This window comes from Chrysemys picta, chromosome 7 (genome assembly GCF_011386835.1).
Source record: "Chrysemys picta bellii isolate R12L10 chromosome 7, ASM1138683v2, whole genome shotgun sequence".
Lineage (NCBI taxonomy): Eukaryota > Metazoa > Chordata > Testudines > Emydidae > Chrysemys > Chrysemys picta.
In genome coordinates this window covers 125,588,264-125,609,105 of record NC_088797.1, presented here as the reverse complement: position 1 = coordinate 125,609,105, position 20,842 = coordinate 125,588,264, and the positions used below count along the sequence as shown (strand labels likewise).

Sequence of the window (20,842 nt, the reverse complement as noted above, 5' to 3'; positions counted from 1 at the left end):
TGGAGGAAAAACAAAGGAAATAGAAGGGCAAAATAAGGTGTTCCACTATGTAGGAGAAAGCCTCCTGTCACATACAGAAAGTTTGGGATGGAGCTGACCAAGTCATCAGCAGAATTCATCTGATTGCAAGTGTAACACCAATAGAATCTGGTCATCGGTGGTCAGGACTGAACCCGAGACCTCTGAAGCTTAGTGTACGAGATTCTACTGCATGAGCTAAAAGCCATATGGCTCTTACCTAAGACTGTAGCTGACTCATCAATCTCTAGTTGGGCTAGGTGCCACTAGAGGAGGACACAGCACCACACCAAGCAAGCATGGGTTACATGAACAGCTGGACAGATGAACCCAGATGATATAAAAAAATGTCATTTGGTGCCACCCTCACGTTGATTTGATTTCAATATCATGAGCTGGTATTAATCATATCTGGGACAGGCCAACTAGAGTTAAAGATAAACAGAAGTTCTCTCTTTTGATCTGAGCTCTTAAAACCAGTTCTCTCAAATTAGCTACAGTTCTTGCTGGACTCAAAACAGACTAGTACATATTGAGAGCTGCAACCTCTGCACACATGGGTAGGACTCCAGTATGACTGACTTGCTGAATTAGTACTTTTTGGGTCAGCCACCATTTTCAATTTGCTCCCAAGTCTGCCATTCAGCCATCTACTGTTATCAGAACCACTGGCACCAAATAAAAGTAAAGAAAGAGCTAGCCCATCACCTACAACAGGGGTCAGCAACCTTTCAGAAGTGTTTCAGAGTAGCAGCCGTGTTAGTCTGTATCCGCAAAAATTACAGGAGTACTTGTGGCACCTTAGAGACTAACAAATTTATTAGAGCATAAGCTTTCGTGGACTACAGCCCACTTCTTCGGATGCATATAGAGTGTGTGCCAAGTCTTCATTTATTCACTCTAATTTAGGGTTTTGCATGCCAGTAATACATTTTAATGTTTTTAGAAGGTCTCTTTCTATAAGTCTATAATATATAACTAAACTATTGTTGTATGTAAAGTAAATAAGGTTTTTAAAATGTTTAAGAAGCTTCATTTAAAATTAAATTAAAATGCAGAGCCCCCCGGGCCGGTGGCCAGTGTGAGTGCCGCCGAAAAACAGCTTACATGCCGCCTTTGGCACATGTGCCATAGGTTGCCTACCCCGACCTACAACTCTCCAAAGAGTGGAGAGATCAATTTGCCATCAGCACCTGTTATTAAGCAACACAACACTATCAATTCTTCACCTGCTTGTGAGAAAAACAAACAGCAGCACCAACACGCACATGAACACAGGAACTGCATAAGCAACAACCAGGAGCGCCATAGAGGCGAGTCCAACAACCCTCCTAAACCACAAGAAATACTTTGCACCCCACGAAGGCCAAACCAAGCCCAGAAGGCACCTGTCTGACAGTCTCAAGTGGGTGGAACTTAGGAGAGTAGCACACTACAGTACTTATTTTCCTCTGAGTTGGGCACTTGCAAATGTATATACGGGCGAATCCTCCTAGAAAAACTGAGATGCAGCAGCACATACTGAGTTCTGGTGTCTCCCTAGGAGGTGGAGGGCGCTGCGGTCTCCTAGTGGGGACGACACCCCCCCCCCAGGGCACTGCGGTCTCCTTGTGGGGACGACACCCCCCCCAGGGCACCCTGGGCGCTGCGGTCTCCCTGGGGGGGGGGGGGGAGGGAGGCGCCACACACCCCCAGGGCACGTTGGGCGCTGCGGTCTCCCGGGACTGGAGGGGGGCGCCACACACCCCCAGGGCACGCTGGGCGCTGCGGTCTCCCTGGGGGATGACAACCCCCCCCACCAGGGCACGCTGGGCGCTGCGGTCTCCCGGGGGGGGGGGGGGGCGCGCCACACACCCCCAGGGCACGCTGGGCACTGCGGTCTCCCGGGGGGGGGGGGAGGCGCTACACACCCCCAGGGCACGCTGGGCGCTGCGGTCTCCCGGGGGGGGGGGGGGGGGGGGAGGCGCTACACACCCCCAGGGCACCCTGGGCGCTGCGGTCTCCTTGTGGGGACGACACCCCCCACAGGGCACCCTGGGCGCTGCGGTCTCCCTGGGGGGGGGGGGAGGGAGGCGCCACACACCCCCAGGGCACGTTGGGCGCTGCGGTCTCCCGGGAGGGGAGGGGGCGCCACACACCCCCAGGGCACGCTGGGTGCTGCGGTCTCCCTGGGGGATGACACCCCCCACCAGGGCACGCTGGGCGCTGTGGTCTCCCTGGGGGATGACACCCCCCCACCAGGGCACGCTGGGCGCTGCGGTCTCCCTGGGGGGGGGGGGGCGCTACACACCCACAGGGCACCCTGGGCGCTGCGGTCTCCCGGGGGGGGGGGGGCACACACCCCCCCCCCCCAGGGCACCCTGGGCGCTGCGGTCTCCCGGGGGGGGGGGAGGAGGCACACCCCCCCCCCAGGGCACCCTGGGCGCTGCGGTCTCCCGGGGGGGGGGGGAGGAGGCACACCCCCCCCCCCAGGGCACCCTGGGCGCTGCGGTCTCCCGGGGGGGGGGGGAGGAGGCACACACCCCCCCCCAGGGCACCCTGGGCGCTGCGGTCTCCCGGGGGGGGGGGAGGAGGCACACCCCCCCCCCCAGGGCACCCTGGGCGCTGCGGTCTCCCGGGGGGGGGGGAGGCACCCCCCCCCCAGGGCACCCTGGGCGCTGCGGTCTCCCGGGGGGGGCGTCACACGCCCCCAGGGCACGCAGGGCGCTGCGGTCTCCCGGGGGGGGGGGGAGGCGCTACACACCCCCAGGGCACGCAGGGCGCTGCGGTCTCCCGGGGGGGAGGGGGAGGCGCTACACACCCCCAGGGCACGCTGGGCGCTGTGGTCTCCCGGGGGGGCGGGAGGCGCTACACACCCCCAGGGCACGCTGGGCGCTGCGGTCTCCCGGGGGGGGGAGGCGCTACACACCCCCAGGGCACGCTGGGCGCTGTGGTCTCCCCGGGGGGGGGGGGGAGGCGCTACACACCCCCAGGGCACGCTGGGCGCTGTGGTCTCCCCGGGGGGGGGGGAGGCGCTACACACCCCCAGGGCACGCTGGGCGCTGTGGTCTCCCCGGGGGGGGGGGGGAGGCGCTACACACCCCCAGGGCACGCTGGGCGCTGTGGTCTCCCCGGGGGGGGGGGGGGAGGCGCTACACACCCCCAGGGCACGCTGGGCGCTGCGGTCTCCCGGGGGGGGGGGGCACACACCCCCAGGGCACGCTGGGCGCTGTGGTCTCCCCGGGGGGGGGGAGGCGCTACACACCCCCAGGGCACGCTGGGCGCTGCGGTCTCCCGGGGGGGGGGCGCCACACACCCCCAGGGCACGCTGGGCGCTGCGGTCTCCCGGGGGTGTCACCCCCCGCCGGCAGGGGGCGGGCCAGGACCTTTGCCGACACCTGCTTCCCCGCCCCAGAGCCATGTCCCTGCCCTGCCCGGCGGTACCTGCAGTCTCGGGCGCCCTCTCGCCCTGCGGCCGCCGGCTTCAAATGGCGGCCGGGCGAGCCCTGCGCGGAGGAGCCAGCGCCGAGGTGCCGGGTCATGGCTCCGGCTGCACGGAGGCCTCCGTCCAGGCGCCAGAGGAAACCAGGGCCGCGCCCGCGCCCGCGCCCTTCCCCATAGCACCGCCCAGCCGTGAGCGACGCCGCTGCCGGCACCGCCCCTCCTGCGTGCGGGGCTCTGATTGGCTTCATGGGCAAGCGCGACCTCTCCCATTGGCTCTCAAGATGCATGGGGGGGGGCAAGAGACCGATTGGCCGCTAGGCTGTAAGCGCGGGGGAGCGGCGCTGAGCGGGAGCCTCCTCCCCCGGCTCCGCCTCTCGACGGATGGAGGGGGGGGGGAGGGAAGAGGTCTGGCGACCCCGCCCCGTGCTGCCTCCCCCTTTCCCATTGGTCCGTGCACTGCGCGCGGGAAAAGTTCGCCCCGCTCCCTTTGTTGCGCGCGCGAAGCGTCGTCTGTGCCTCACAAAGCGATTGGGGCGAGGGCGAGGGCGAGGCTCCGTCCTTGGGTGAGGGGAGTTACCCCCGCGCCGGCTCAGTCGCTGCTTGGGCCCTGCCCTGACAGCCCAGCCTGCTGCCTTTTCCAGTCAGCCCCCTTTCCCCCCCCCCTTCTGAGGGGCCCAGACCCAGTGCCCCAGTCCCTCAGACTGCCCCGTCCCATGAGCAGCCTCATTCTCTCCCACCGCCGTCCATCACTACACGGATACCCACCCTCGATATAGGCCGCAAGCAAAGTTAAACACAGCCAGCCCTGTGCTGTCAGCTGTAGTAGGGGAACAATGTAGTGGGGTCCCCTTGTGCAAACAAAGCTCCTGTGAGCAAGGGTCTTCAAACGTGGGGTGCACAGACCTAGTGTAAAGAGGGGCTTTGGGAGCCAGCCACCACTGCAAAGTCCACAGGGGCCTATTTACGGTGCTTGTGTGGTTCCCGTTACCAGAGTATTGGTGTGTCTTTAATACATTTATCCTCAGAGGGTCACAACACCCCTCTGAGGCAGAGAAGTGCTGTTAGCCCGCTTGCACAGCTGGAAAACCGAATAAAGGACTTGACCAAGGTCATACAGCAAGCCTCTGACAAAGCTGGACGCAAACCCCTCTCTCCGAAATCCTAGAGGAGCATCCAACCCTTTCCTCCCAGTTACCCCTGCCTGGAACAAATGGTGCCTTTCTAGGCCCGGGGTTTATATTAGTCTGATTCACTGAATGGGTAACACTAATGGTTGCACGTGGGACATAGACAAAGACCTCAAGCCTTGGCCAAAGGCTCAGAGAAATCAATAGAGGCACCAGCTACATATGCCAGTACCATAATTAGGTTTAGGGAAGCCCGGTGGTGCTGTCTATAACATTCCTCTAGGCAAGTTTGTTTATAATCTCTCCAAAAATTGTCAGTAAAATAGTCTAACGACTAAATGAATTGAGTCTTAGCACAGGTAGTTGTGACACGGAGTATCAGAAGACCATTGCCTTTGAGGGTTGGTACAATCAGGAGCAAGTAGAGACATTGACTATGTTAGGCCCAAAAACCGAAAAACATGTTTATCTCGGCTTCTGCTTGTTATCCCAGTAAACATGCTTATCTCAGTTCTCACTGTCGTTTCCCATGCATGAAGCTGCACGTATACAGGATGTATAGAAGATATATGGAAAAGGGGAGGGGGTTGGACGGACCCTGGGAAAGGAATGTGAAGGACGGGAAGCTAAACAGATGTATCCTGATTACTACTAGAACTGAATTCAAACAATGCATAGGTTAGCAGAATTTAGACACGCTAAGTTGTTTGTCTCTCTGTATAAAAGAAGCCCAGTTGTGCTTGTAAGGTGTGTTCCTCCCTCTGGCATGAGTCGAGGGGGACACCCGCTCAGCTGACTGATCAATAAAGGACTTGAAGCCGTCTTCTAGACTCCCGTGCCTCCTTGGGGTAATTGGGCAGCTCCAGGGGGAAAACGAGCCCATTTGGCTAACAACTATAAAAGACTAGAGTGCACAAGAGGTTGTGATTGCCTTCCTCAGAACAATGCCATAGAAAAGAAATTGGCAAGTTACACTTTATATTGAAATCATAGAATCATAGAATCATAGATTATAGGACTGGAAGGGACCTCGAGAGGTCATCGAGTCCAGTCCCCTGCCCGCATGGCAGGACCAAATACTGTCTAGACCATCCCTGATAGACATTTTGTCTAAATTATTTTGTCTAAAAGTACTATCTTCAAAAAGTTCACCACCACCACCAAGACATACAGCATAAAGACTGGGGTTTGATGTAACAGGAGGTAAGCCAAGCATTAACATAGCAGCAAGGATGTTGCACTGGGGATGAGGGGATAAAATGGAAACAGCCAGGATCCTCCAAGAACCAAAACTGCAGTGGAGACCCACCCTCCATTGTGGAGAAACTAGGACCAGGTGGTGAACCCCTGCCATGTGGCCTTGGGGAAAAACTGCAGAAGATCCAACTAGAGTCTAGCTGGTACAAGCAGCTACAGGAGCAACCAAAGCCGACATCTAGAAAACTTTCTACAGTTTTGACTGGACTTGAAGAGTTTGCAGGTACAGTGCACTCTCCTTTGGTTGAGGATATATACAGTACCTACAATCAATCAATTTGGGCTGCAGTTTAGGAGCACACTTGGATTCTTCGCCAACACTAAGTTCTGACATAGAAAGCATTACTTGCAGAAGCGGCTATCATCTCTGGTTGGCTAAGAGACTATAGGGTGACCAGACAGCAAATGTGAAAAATCAGGACGGGGGTGGGGGGTAATAGGAGCCTATATAAGAAAAAGACCCAAAAATCGGGACTGTCCCTATAAAATTGGGACATCTGGTCACCCTAAGAGACTACATCCCATCATGGTGACTTGGCCTGTTCACACCTTTTGGCACTTTTTGGTGGGAGTACAGCAATGCAGTGTAGCTGGGCATGAAGCCTTCAGCGCTTAATAAACTCCAGCTAGTACAGATGGGGAAGCACATCTCATCAACAAAGGCTACAGCAAGCACATCATACCTATTCTACACTCTCTACTGGCTCCCTATAGAATTTTCAATCAAGTTCAAGGTCTTAATCCTTATCTTTAGGAGCTCTATGGCCTGGGCCCAGGATATCTGAAAGATCTAAAGATGATGATCAGAGGTGAAGACAGTGTTTGACAACTACACTTTTCTGTCACAATGGAACTCTCTACACTATGGGTAAAGCTTCTCTGTGCAAGAGATAGAACTTTCTCAGGGGCTGCGCCAAGCCTGTGGAATGAACTCCTTCAGCAACCAAGGACCTTCTGCTTCAAGTGCAAGACACATTTCTTTGACCATGTCTTCTCCAACAAAAAACAAACAAACAAACCTAAAACCCTACCAAAACAACACACTTTGTTGTACATGCTTCTCTCTCTGGGGAGAGGATTAGAGACCCACCACAACATGACAGATGTATTGTCTTGTTATTTAAGGCAGAAGTTACTGGAAGGTGCTTAGATTCTACGGAGTTGAGAACAGTATAAGAACAGATTAAAAAAAAAATAGACTGCCCTGTGCTGATCAGTTGTTTGCTCCAATCCTCTCCCTCCATTACACTCTCTTCACCTCTGCTTCATTCCACTTCTGTCCCATCCCGCCTATTCCCCTTTCCTTCCATGTCCCTTCCTTCACTTTTCTTTCCATTTAATTTACCTCCTTCTAATGGAGACCACACACAAAAAATATTGTGGAACTAACACAACATCTGCTGCCATTATAGTACACTCTGCTTATGTGTTCAATCCAGGAGCGTCAGATGCTTCCTAAAAATGGCGGGGGGCCATCCACACCCAAACCAAGGCCCTGTCCCTGCACTGCCCCTTCTCCCTGAGGCCTGAAGGATATTTTAGGATTAAGTTGGTGCCTCTGGTCTTACTGTATAGATTTGCTTGAACAAAAAAGTGACAGCACGTATCTGAATTCATTTTTAACTAAAAGTTTACAAAAAGCTTCCTGCCCAAGGCTATGAATTGAAGTATTAGGGATTATTTCTGCAATTCTCTTGAGGAGATGAGGGCAAATTATAATATGAAGATTGCCGTTTCCTTTCAGTTTAGAATTCTCAGCTTTGAACAACTGGCAGTATTTTGAAACGGATTTGGGGGCAGTATGTAAAGAAGTGGTCAAATAACCAGCCAAAGCGAGGCATGCCATACACCAATCTGTTTGAAGAAAACTGCAGAGCGAGCACTGCTGTCTTGCAAAGGTCAAATAGATTCAAGCAGAGGTTAATGGCAGCAGGAGGTTAGGACGTCATGTTAGTCATATGGGCATCTGAAGGAGAAGATAATGAAAATACAAAACCAGCAATTGTTTTATTGAACAAACTAGATATGTGATATCTTTTGGCTAGTATTGAATCAGAGTAACTGAAAAGAGAAGATAGTCATGGCAAAGAGTGAGGGAGAGGAACGTGAAGATAGGAAACATTTGTCTACTATTGTATCAGTCAAGTATTTTCTGTGGGAGACCTGCAAAGAATAAACACTAGAGATGCATGCCATTTAACATGCCTATACAACAGCAGGTTTAACCCTAAAGATGTACTTTTACCTGCACATCTACCAATGTGATATATGCCATCATGTGCCAGCAATGCCCCTCTGCCATGTACATTGGCCAAACCGGACAGTCTCTACGCAAAAGAATTAATGGACACAAATCTGACATCAGGAATCAAAATACTCAAAAACCAGTGGGAGAACACTTTAACCTGTCTGGTCATTCAGTGACAGACCTGCGGGTGGCTATATTACAACAGAAAAACTTCAAAAACAGACTCCAACGAGAGACTGCTGAGCTGGAATTGATATGCAAACTAGACACAATCAACTCCGGTTTGAATAAGGACTGGGAATGGCTGAGCCATTACAAACATTGAATCTATCTGCCCTTGTAAGTATGCTCACACTTCTTATCAAACTGTCTGTACTGGGCTATCTTGATTATCACTTCAAAAGTTTTTTTTCTCTTAATTAATTGGCCTCTCAGAGTTGGTAAGACAACTCCCACCTGTTTATGCTCTCTGTATGTGTGTATATATATCTCCCCAATATATGTTCCATTCTATATGCATCCGAAGAAGTGGGCTGTAGTCCACGAAAGCTTATGCTCTAATAAATTTGTTAGTCTCTAAGGTGCCACAAGTACTCCTGTTCTTTTTCCTAAAGATGTAGGCATCACTCTTTAGAGGCACAGATACAGGTATAAATAGGATTTAATACAACACTTGCTAGTCCTCTTTATGTTAATTAATTCTCATTTTAACTAGAGTAGCTATTAAGATCACTCTAAACATTATTTACTACTGGAGAATGAGGAATCTCGTGTTCCCAGTCTCTTCCAGCCAGAGCACTAAATTGACTTACTTATTTTAGACGTGTCTCTGCACTTTCACATTCCTTTCCTCTGGATTAAGCAAAACAGTTAAAAGAAGCTTACCTCATAATGTCTTGCATTTTAGGAGTTAGATGAGTTTAAAACTTCTTGTCCAATCCCCTTGCTTTCCGTTTTCATTAATGTTCCCTGAATTCTCTGACGGTTCAGTCTTAAAACATGTATTTCTGCATTTTGCTCCCCAAAAAAACAAACAGTCAAAAACCAAGAAAGTTAAATATCTGAAAAACTATTAAGATTTTGGAGTGGAATCAGCACTATACAGTACTTGTTACAAAAGACATTTAGAGCAATAAGTTTAATTTCTGTCTCCAGAATTACTTATGCTTTTGCTATTCAGCAAAATCAAGATGCTATTGTTCTGGCTAATATTCTACAAGAAGCTCCCGATGGACTAGTCACAATACAGATAAATCATAGTGAAGAACTAGACACTGCCCAAGGGCCTTTAACATCTGGAATGGATTGGCCATAATCCTGCAGTCTGTTACATAATTTCTCAAAATTTAAGCTTTTAGATAAAGCTATTTTAAAAAACCTGATTCTGAGAAGGGCAAAAATACTCCCAGGCAAAAAATCAACACAAAAAGAGAAAGCAAAACACCATTGTCAATCTGGGAGGAAATCTGCTTCAGGCTCCAGAAAGTATAGTTGAATTCCACAGTGATTCAGTAAAACTGAATTACATTAATGCACTTCTTGCTTCCGCCACATCATCTGGAAAAAAAACCAGTCAATAACCCTAAAATAATACCACATTAACAGTTTATGCATTTGAAATTCCCAATATTAGAGCTGCATCAGAAATCACAAAGAAAGAAGGAACCTCGGTTTCCTGGACAGTTTCTATTTGCTTTCAATTTCAAAATACAGTGAAACCTATTCATTCTGAAACTCCATTTATAGAAGTGTGACATTGCCTTCCTTTCCCTTTATGGAACTCGCAGCACAGAGATGGTTGAGATGCTTGTCATCTACAATGTGTAATTTTTATTGTCCTGCATGCTACTCACCAACCCTCCCCACTTCTGCACTCATTGTTCCCACTCAGCCATTAATGCAAACCTCCTCTCCAACTGTATTTTGAATTTAAGATCGTGTTGGTTTATATCCCCAAGTACACAAGAATATTTGCTTTTAAATCATACTCTTTGTTATTCCAAGGGTTGTTTGTATCATTAATAAGCCTGGTTTTGATGTGAACTACAACACCAAAGCCATCACAGGTCAAGAGAGGGATCTGGCATCCAGAAGAGACCTCCCGCTATTTCAACAAGGAAATCAGACTGAAAACGAGAGCAGATACTTTTGTTAATCTGAAGAGGAACTGGAACTCACAGAATGTTTAGGTCTGAGATGGAAAAAGCAAATTTTTTTTTAAAAGACGAAAGGACAGAACCAGTGATAGAGGAATGAGGGTGCAGGTGGAAGACTTCCACAGAGAATACCTGAAAGATAGCGTTGGGATCCACTAGGCATAGCTACCAGGTAACTCGGGAGAGTGGAAAGCCAAAGTGCCGATGAAACTCTTTTGCTCTGGGCCTATCTGAAACCTCCAGACTCCATCTTGTGAACTCTCATCTACTTCTGTGCTAACTGCTTTACAGGATCTGTAGCAGGCTGAAGCAGAAATGTATTGGTCAACGTTTCTGGCAGATGGCTGCAGTTTCACTCACACTAGCAGAAATAATAGAGATAAGGAGGAGGGAACAGAGAGAGATAGTTAGTTTGCAGTTGCTTTCCCATATATCCCCAAGGTATTTAGTGCAAAGGGTCAAGGGATGTACCTTGTTCTCCCTTCAAAATGACAAATGTATCCACAACAGATGTCTCTTGTATCCCCTTCCCCAAAATAATATGTATTCTGTGTAACCTGTTATCTATAGGTCAGCATAATGACGTAAAAAGGATGAGAACTGAGTTGTTTGTTACTGGTTATAAAAAGGGCCTATGTTGCCCATGTAAGGTGTGTCTCTTCTGGCATAAGTCGAGGAGCACCCTCTCAGCTGACTGACAAATAAAGGACCTGGTACCCGTCTTCTTGTCTCTCTGTGCCTCCTTGGTGTAATTAGGTAAGCTCCGGGGGGAAACGGGCCCTATTTGGCTAACAATAGGGTTACCATATTTGAACATTGAAAAAAGAGGACACTCCATGGGGCCCCGCCCCCGCCCCAACTCCGCCCCTTCCCCTCCCCCGGTCCCACCCCTTTCCCCACCCCCGGCCCCGCCCAACTCCGCCCCTTCCCTGCCCCCATTCCAACCCCTTCCCCAAAGTCTCCGCCCCCTCCCCTGAGCACCCCACATTCCCCCTCCTCCCTCCCAGCCACACGAAACAGCTGCACCAATTCTAAAGTCAGGCACTCCACTAGTATAGACTCCCATGACTTTAATGAAGCTGCTCAGTGGAGGATCTGCCCCGGCGCTCAGTTTTTGGGAGCGGTCAGGACACGCAGCTCACACTGTTCTGTTTCCCAGCTCCCCAGATGCCTTGGAGCACCCAGTTCTCCTCCCTGCCCGGTAAAATCCCGGACATTTTGAGCTATTTAATTCTTTAATTCTAAAATGTAATTCTTTATATGTAGTGAACTTTGTATTTTCGTTTTGGCATTGTGTTTGCTCCTAGGATCAGGGGCAGCCAGGGTCTCCACGTGCTGGGCCCGCCACAAGCCAAGCTCAGAGGCTCCCATTGGCTGGGAAAAGCTCCAATGGGAGCTGTCGGAGCCAGCCCCTGCAAGCCCTGCCCCCGCAGCTCTGATTGGGCAGGTATTTCGCAGTGATCCACCACACTGCTGTGTCTCATCACAAATGGGGAGCTGAGTGCCATACAGCACACCCCAGCCCCAGGAGCTCTGATCCACTTGCAGGCAAGGCAGCCCGATGCCCATCGCAGCCAGAGCTCTGATCCCTCTGCACACTCCTGCCTTTTTCACACTGCCCTCCCCTCCTCCCCCACCAGTCAGTGCTTTTTGGCGACTCCCCGGAGCAGCTCCCCCAGCGCTGCCCCCCACCTGTGCAATCAGCGGCGCATGGTACTCCCAGCTTTGCTGGCATCCCTGGCTTACCTTAGAGCAGGCTCTGGCGACTGCTGCTGCTCCCTGACTCTTCGGCTCTGTTTAAGAGCCAAGCTGCCCTAGTGCTACCGGCTTCAGGCACTTCTCCTACCTGGGCTCCAGCTGAGCTGCTCCTGCCAGCTCAGACTGTAAGAGCCGAGCTGCTGGCTTCTGGCAGCCCTCCCCTACCTCAGGACCCAGAGCTGGCTGGACACGTCCCTTCCCCGGCTCCAACTGAGCTGCTCGGCTCCGCCCCCTCAGACTTACAGAGCAGAGCTGCAGGAGCCAGCGTTACCGGCTTCAGGCAGCCTCCCCCCTGCCTCCGGACCCTGCACCGTGGGAGCAGCTCAGCTGGAGCCGGGTAGGAGAAGTGCCTGGCTGGGGGCTCGGGGTCCGGAGGCGGGGGGGGGAGCTGCCCGAAGCCAGTAGCGCTTGCTCGGGCAGCTTGGCTCTGTAAATCTGAGAGAGGAGGAGTGGAGCAGAGCCACAGGGGGAGAGGAAGTGCCGGCCATTTTCCCGGACATGTGTGGCTTTTCAGCAATTCCCCCCGGACGGGGGTTTGATTGCTGAAAAGCCGGACATGTCCGGGAAAAAGAGGACGTATGGTAACCCTAGCTAACAATAGCTACCTTCGCCCTTGTATACAAGCACTACTATCCTAAGTTAGTGTTGCCAGGTGTCCGGTTTTCCACCAGAACGCCCGGTCAAAAAGGGACCCTGGCTGTTCCAGTCAGTACTGCCGACTAGGCCATTAAAAGTTCGTTTGGCGGTGCTGCGAGTCTAAGGCAGGCTAGTCTCTACCTGTCTTGGCACAGTGCTGTGCCCCAGAAGAGGCCAGCGGGTCTGGCTCCTAGGCAGGGGGGCCACGGGGCTCTGCATGCTGCCCCTAGCACTGGTTCTGCACTCCATTGGCCAAGAACCACAGCCAATGGGAGCTGCGGGGGCGATACCTGTGGACCAGAGCAGCGTGTGGAGCCTCCTAGACCCCCCGCCTAGAAGCGGGACCTGCTGGCCGCCTCCAGGGCGCAGCACAGTGCCAGGAACCTGCCTTAGCCCTGCTGTGCCACTGACTGGGAGCTGCCTGAGGTAATCCCGAGCCCCAACCCCATGCCCCACCCCGGGGCTGCCCCCAAACCCAGATCCCCCTCCTGCATCCCAAATCCCTCATCCCTAGCCCCACCCTAGAGCCCATACCCCCATCCCAGAGTCCATACCTTCTCCCACACCCAATCCCCTGCCTCAACCCACAGCCCCCTCCCCCACGCCAAATCCCTTGGCCTCACCGTCCAGCCTGGAGCCTGCTCCTGTACCCCAAACCCCTCATTCCTGACCCCACCCCAGCGCCCACAGCCCTAGCCCTCACCCCAACTCCCTGCCCCAGCCCAGAGCCCCCTCCCATCCCCCAGAACCCCTCATTTCTGGCCCCACGCTGGACCCCCCACCCCCAGTTAGAACCCTCACCCCCTCCTGCACCCCTGCCCCAGCCCAGTGAAAGTGAGTGAGGGTGGGGAAGAGTGAGCCACCGAGGGAGGAGGAATGTAGTGAACAGGGGCGGGGCCTTGGGGAAGGAGCAGGGCTAGGATGTTCAGTTTTGTGCGATTAGAAAGTTGGCAACCCTAAATCCTAATAGGCCCTTCAGCAGGTAAAACAGTAAGCACTGCAACTTGTGGTTATTCTTTGCCATGTGACAAGTAAAACCATGTCACATGACTGGGGCCAAGAAACAAAGATCAGTCTTGTCCCAGCACTGGTGTGTGTCATATTCTTATGTGGTGTCTGAAGAGAAATGACTTATGGCAAAAGTGAGGCAAATAAAGTCACTCAACTCTTTCAGTATGGAAGGGAACCTGTCAGAGAGCTAGAGGAAGTGATTGCAATGCTTCCAAGTTTTCCCTGGAAGAATGGCGATATTGAAGAGAAGTTGTGGGAGTATGGGGTGAACTCCTCCATACTCTTACATGTGTAAGACCTAGAGCAGGGGTCAGCAACCTTTCAGAAGTGGTGTGCCGAGTCTTCATTTATTCACCCTGATTTAAGGTTTTGCGTGCCAGTAATACATTTTAATGTTTTTAGAAGGTCTCTTTCTATGAGTCTATAATATATAACTAAACTATTGTTGTATGTAAAGTAAATAAGGTTTTTAAAATATTTAAGAAGCTTCATTTAAAATTAAATTAAAATGCAGAGCCTCCCGAACCGGTGGCCAGGACCCGGGCAGTGTGAGTGCCACTGAAAATCAGCTCATGTGCCGCCTTTGGCACACATGCCATAGGTTGCCTACCCCGGCCTAGAGACACATGAGATCTACAATACATTCTATTGGAATGTGGAGGGAGATAGCTAGATAGTCACTGAGAATTTTTAAGAACACTTATCCGTGAAAGGATTACACTGGGAAAAGGCTCATGGTCCCAGATTATCAATGCTATTTTTGCATCTAACTTCCACACTTTAGAGGATTTGGACTGTTTGCTTTACAAGATGCAAACAAAATCTATGCAATGAAATGAAGTAAGATAAGATGTGAATTTGATCATATAGACTAATTAGAAACTAGGTTATGTGATAAATTCATAACAACTCAAAGCAACATTATTGCAAGAAACTAATTGTGCTAACAGAGGATATTTGTAGGGCTAGTGAAAACCATATTTCCCTAATGAAAGTGTTAGCAATCAGTGAAGAACCAGAAGTACATCTAATTAAAAAGGCAAAGATAGAAGGGCACATGAAGAACAAAGACCAGATTTATTTGCAGTGAATATGGAGATAATTGCAACACAAAGGTGTCCAGCATGAAGGGTGTAGAGTCAGGGTTGCTTTTAATTGATGTGTTTTGCAAAAGCCTATCAGTCTTCACAAACTGCAAAGAAATATGAAAGCAAAATACAGTAATTAAACATCTTAAGGAGAAATCTCTCAGGACACCAAAAAATATATATATCTTTGAATCTCTATATTTACAAAACACAGTTGTAAAACAGATCAAGTTGTAACACTGGAAATAAATGAAAAAAGTGAATTTCAAAATGGATACTGTAACTGAGTGCAAAAGGATAACAGCAAACATATACAAAAGTATTATATAACAATCCCAACATGAGTTTATGTGGCAAAGCCACACTGGCATATTTGCATAAGGACAGATGCCACTGGGTAGAGTTTGAAATAACTGAACAGGAAGTCCAGTGTGTGGTTGTGTGGAAGAGTAGCTTATAAATGCAAATCATCTATGTACAGTATAGCTTATCGACTAAACCAAGACGCAACAGAAAGATTCTTAAAGCATATGATGTGGTGTTTAATGGACTGGTATTGTATCCTTAATTCATCCATTACATGGCTACGGAGTCCCTTTAACACAGAGGTTAAGTAAAACCTGAACTTCATTGGATGGTAAAAGTTAGATTTTACTGAATAGATTCAGTAACCATGACTGGGTTACTCCTATGGTAACTGTAATAAAACGAAACCAGTTACGAGGTATGTATATATTCAAAAAAATTGACTAAGGCCAACAATGCAAGCACTACTGCATGAAAACAGCTGGTGTACAATGTCTTAGTATGGTACAGTAATGGCTTTTATTGGAATTTGCCTTTTGCCTCCCCTCCAGTCTCACTGTACTCCACCCTTGCCAGTGAGCAGAATGGAGAGAACAGGAATGCGTAATGTTGCATTTTGTGTTTGTAAGGGTTTGTTATTTTGCACCGGTTACTTAATGAAGCTGGCTTGGGCCCCTTTGTTCTCCCCACTTCCACTCATGTCAGGATCTCATATCAATTTCTCTGGCAGTCATCTTTTGAGACACAGGGTGGCAGTAAAGGGTTACTGGGCAGTGTTTCTCAAATGCAGCCACCAGAGGCTTTTCTTGCAGCCATAGCCTCCTGGGCAGTTTTTTGGGGTTTTTTGGGGGGGGGGGAGGAGGGGGAAGAGAGAAGAAACTGCAAAGCAGTGGCCCTTCCCATGGGCAGCATGTAACCCCCCACTTCAGGGAGGCTAGCCCCCAGTCCCACCCGAGGTCCTGCCCCTACCCTTCTCCTCACCCCCCCTGGCCAGAGGAGCTCTGGCCAAACAGCCCCAGCCGCCCTGAGTCCCAAGCCACTGGCCACGCCGACACCCAGGCCAACCCCTGGCCACTGGCTGGCCCCAGCACTGGCCTGACTCCCAGCTGGATGAACCCCGAGCTCCAGGATGCCGGCCTGAGCAGAGCACTCATTGGCTTCATGGGAGAGGGGGAGCAAGGGTGGGGCCTCAGGGCAGAGCGTGGGCAGGGACATGGTCTGTGTTAGGGTAGGCTTAGATTCTCCTGGCCTATGATACCCGCTACCCATGGCCCCTCCCCTGGGTCTGCAAGGAGAGGTTGGGCCCTGCCCCCTCTGGAGCCACAAAAGAACGGAGGCACAAACAGCCAGTGTGAGTTTCCCACCTTCCCAAGGGTGGTGGGGCTCAGGCTTCTGGCTTCAGCTCTAGGGTGGCAGGCAGCAGGCTCTGGCCATGTGGCGGCGGGCTCCGACCATGGGTTTTGGACTCCGGGCTTTGGCTGCCCAGCGATGGGCACCAGACCCCGGCCTCTAGGCTCACCACCCCCCTCATCACCCCAGGCCCTGCTACCACCCCTGGCCCCTCACCCATCCACCTGATCACCCGTAGCCCCTACTGCCTCCATACCCACCTCTGCCATCCAAGGAACAAATTTACTCAGCCCTGGCAAGCCAAGGCTTAGTCTGCTTTGAAAAGCGATGTGTATGTTTGTTAATATCATTTTTCACTGCCTCCCAGCTAGCTAGCAAGTCTGATGCTGTGAAAAGTGATATTAACAATCATACAAGAATCACTTTTCACAGAAGTGGCTTACTACCTAGCAAATGGGAAAAAAACAAACAAACAAACAACAACAACAACAGAGAAGAACATGTAAAGCACCTCATTTGTGTTTCTATCCTGTTTAGGTCCAGTAAAGAATAGAGACAACTGTATGTTATTATTGATTCTGCAAAAAAAACCTACATAAATAAATTACACTGGTTTGAAAATGTTTATGTGCATATTTATTTGTTTTTCCTAAAGTTAAAGTATTTTAGGAAAAATTGTCATAGCAGCAGTGGCCGCACTCTGAGGCCACCAAAAAATTTGTTGTGAGAACCTGTAAGGAGGCCTACAATGTTTTCTTTGTTACTTATCTAAAACTAATAATGAACTACAGACTCTGATATCACTATTCAGATAGCATTCTCGTTCTGAACCACCCAATCCATAGTTCAAATACTGAGCTGATTGGGACTGGTACAGTTCCAAAATAAACCTTTGTACGTTTGAGTGACGCTCTAAACTACATGCTGAATAATATGCAACTTTTAGAAGCCCAGTTTTCATGTACAAGATTAATACTTAACAAGCTTGTTAAATTTATTTCAATGACTAAGGAATGTAGCTGCATCTCAGCTCTAATTACTGAGCACGTTAAAGTCCAATTACGCGTGTGTGTGCGCGTGTATAAGAGCCCTACCGTCAATCAAACCTAACCCCGCCCCTTGACCCCTTAAGCCCCGCCCCTTGGCCCATCGGTCCCTCCCACCTATCACCGGAAGTCCCACCGCTGTGGGGGTATTACTTCCGGGGTCAAGGTGCCACCTGACCAGAAGCAAGGTGTGTCATGTGACCCCTCTCAGAACTCCCCCCACCACCCTCTACCAATCAGGAGGGGTTTCGTCCCGAAAGGACCACCCCGAGAGGAGATTTTGCAGTGTTTAAGGATAGCATAAACAGCAACACGTACAATAGTCCACATGACTTTTTTACGCTCACGACATGGCACTGGCTCAGTTAGTTCTATGCCAAGCCACCTCCTAAACTCCTCATAGCCATCATCCTCAGAGTCCTCTTCAACAACTTGTATTGGCGTTGAGCAAAAACATGGTGGGGCCAGTTCATCTTCGCTGCTTGATGCAACGCTGTCCGGGTCCTCTAGAAAGGCATCATCGAGCTGTTGAGAAATTTTCAGAAAAGAAAACATGTAAGCACCCCTCACTGCTTGTTTTTTTAATTTACGCAACCCCCGGTTCCTAACCCATTATCCACCCCTTCTCGACCGCCGCTTCTTAATCATTCATTTACCTGAGCACCGTCTTTTCCATTCGCCTTGTCTGCCGGTGACTCCCCCGAGCCACAATCGCCTTCCACCTCTGAGGGGGTGGACAAAGAGAGACCGCCACGCTCATCGGGCTGCCTCACAAGGGTTTCAGGGTTGGATTCCAGCGTATCCAGCAACGGCTAGGCCAAAAGGCTCCCCTCGGTTGCTCCCTCCTCCTCCTCAGAACTATCGCTGATGTAGTGTTTTCTCCATGGATGGTCAAAGACCCTCAGGGCTAAAACAAAGTCCGAAGTTCTCACGGGGGTGGTGAAGGGGTCCATGTTTCCTCTCAGCAGCCTTTCCACGATTTCGAAAACACGTGTCCTTGGTAAGAGATGGGCGCCTCCTCTGTCTGGTGCTGGGACTTATGGGGTAATGGTGCTGCACTCTGATTGGCAGAGGCCCTTGGGAGGAGTTCTTAGAGGGGTCACATGACCCACTTCCGGACGAGTCACCCCCACCCCAGAAGTCACCCTGATTGGTCAAAATCTCCTCTCGGGGCAGACCCTTCGGGACGAAACCCCTCCTGATTGGTAGAGGGTAGTGAGGGGAGTTCTTAGAGGGGTCACATGACATGCCTTGCTTCTGGTCAGGTGGCACCTTGACCCCGGCAGTAATACCCCCATGGGGTGGGACTTCCGCTGATAGGTGGGAGGAACCAAGGGGCGGGGTTCAGGCTTGATTGACGGTAGGGCCCTTATACTACTTATAAATATAAAAGGTAAGTGGGGAACTGAAATTATTGAACTTTTACAAGGTAATAGCTGTGATTATCATGTCTGCTCTTCATACTACTCTGTCTTGAACTTTAAGAAATTGAAACAATTTAGGGTTTATTTTTTATTAATCTGTGGAGTTATGCTAACCATGAGGCTATGGTAAAGGCCCTATCTTACTTATTGCAAGCATAAAACATTAAATAGAGCTGTAGATCTTGTTTTGTGTATTTTGAGGTTGATTTTGTTCATTTTTTTCCTAATAGGCATATCTTGTATCTAGAACAGGTTTGCTTTAAAGGTTAAGCAAAAAATGGCCCCAGAATTTTTTTTTTCTTCTTCTTCTTCTTCTTTCCATGTATTCATTAAGAGATACTGGCTGAAATTCCCTTCTCCTAAATAGCTCTTACTCCTTCAGGGGATGAGGCTAGGTGGCCTTGTGTTCCCTCACTTTGTTCAGTTTATTTCATTATAAGTAACCTTAAATAAGATCCCTAGGAGGAGTCTAGCTAACCCTTTGATGCTTGCTGAAGACAGGAATTGTACTTAATTGGGATACTATGAGTATTATGTAAACATGTGGTGCTTTAATATGTGTATATATCTTAATCCTAGGCTGGGGGCATGTCTCATTCTAAAATTCTCTACTTTCTCCTTAGCTGTCGCTTCCTCTCTCCAAACAACCTATAAATGCTGGGTGTTTTATAGCTATGGTTGGCACTAAGGAAGTAGCATCGGGTTGGTCTCTCTCAGCATAGGTAGTTTTTGCTCCTACCACTAGGGATTCTGTCCAGTGCTGTGACAGGTTTATGGCAGCTACCTACATTATGGTTGAATTTCACTGGGTGCTTAGGCCCACATTCACAAAGGTATAAAGTTGATACCGAGTCTCATAATTTTTTTTTTATTCCTCTTTTTTTTAAAAACTACAGAATCACTCTAGCGCTCACAGGAGACAAGTTTTATCTCTGGGAATATGTAAAAAAAACGAACAAGAAAAAAGTATGGGGTTTTGTTTTTGTTTTGTTTTATTGATGTCACAACTTCTGGGCAATGAGTAGTTGACAGAACAGGTTTTATGTTGGCTATTTCCATTTTCTGATGCAGCATTTTGAAGACCCTTTGAGTACCTTAGGTAGGCAATGCAACATTGCCTCCCCTGGGCTGCCTACCACAGTCAAGGGAAATGGCTTTCTAGTGCAGCACCATGTGAGTTATCCAAGGTTTTCCTTTGACACAAAGCAATGACTACTGTCATGGAAGTCTAGTTCTTTGTGAAAGTGCCCAGCTGGCTGGAAGATGGAAAAAGGCATCGCACTAGAGCCATTGTTGATTCTATCAATGCACCTGCATCTTCCCCCAGTGTCAGCGGGACTACGTCTGCTTGCTGTCCACACTCCTCCGCTTGAAGCTACTTTCTGGTGCCCATTCCTGGTAGGCAGGAGTGTTGGAGAGGTGGATGAGCAGTAAGATCTAGGAGCTACCCTCTTGTCATTGTGTTGACCGGTTCTTTTCCCCGCTACCCAGAATGCACAGGTTCACCGACAGACTCTCGAGCTAAAGAAGTAATGTCTTGTATTTGCTGCTTCAGTGAGTGACAAGCCCACTGAAACAGGGCTAAATCAGGGGCGGGCAAACTTTTTGGCCTGAGGGCCACATCGGGTTTTGGAAATTGTATGGCGGGCCGGGTGGGGGAGGCTGTGCCTCCCCAAACAGCCAGGCGTGGCCCAGCCCCGCCCCCTATCCGACCCCCCCCTCCCACCCCGCTTCTCACCCCGATGCTCCCCCCCCAGACTCCTGCCCCATCCAACCCCTCCTGTTCCCTGATGTGGATGGGGCAGGGGTCCTGGGCTCCCCCCCGCTCCCTGTCCCCTGACTGCCCCTAGAACCTCTGCCCCTGACTGCCCCCCTGCCCCCCATCCAACCCCCCTCTCCTTCCTGACTGCCCCCCCAGGACCTCTGCCCCTATTCAACCCCCTGTTCCCCGCCCTCTGACCGCCCCAACCCCTATCCACACACACCCCCAACCA

At 50.4% G+C, this 20,842-nt stretch overlaps 1 protein-coding gene across 2 annotated transcripts in view; it reads right to left on the bottom strand.

Moving 5' to 3' along the window:
- The window catches only part of SLF2 (SMC5-SMC6 complex localization factor 2), a 61,136-nt gene extending 51,561 nt beyond the window's left edge, over window positions 1-9,575 (bottom strand). The window contains exon 1 of one of the 2 annotated variants that reach the window (XM_042845193.2): window positions 8,959-9,575. In XM_042845193.2, the coding sequence (XP_042701127.2) occupies window positions 8,959-8,975 (17 nt within the window). In that variant the 5' untranslated portion in view covers window positions 8,976-9,575. Of the gene's footprint in view, window positions 1-3,441; window positions 3,661-8,958 lie in introns of those variants that run through there. The other variant, XM_008179785.4, reaches the window with a different exon arrangement.
- Between the last annotated feature and the right edge of the window lie 11,267 nt (window positions 9,576-20,842).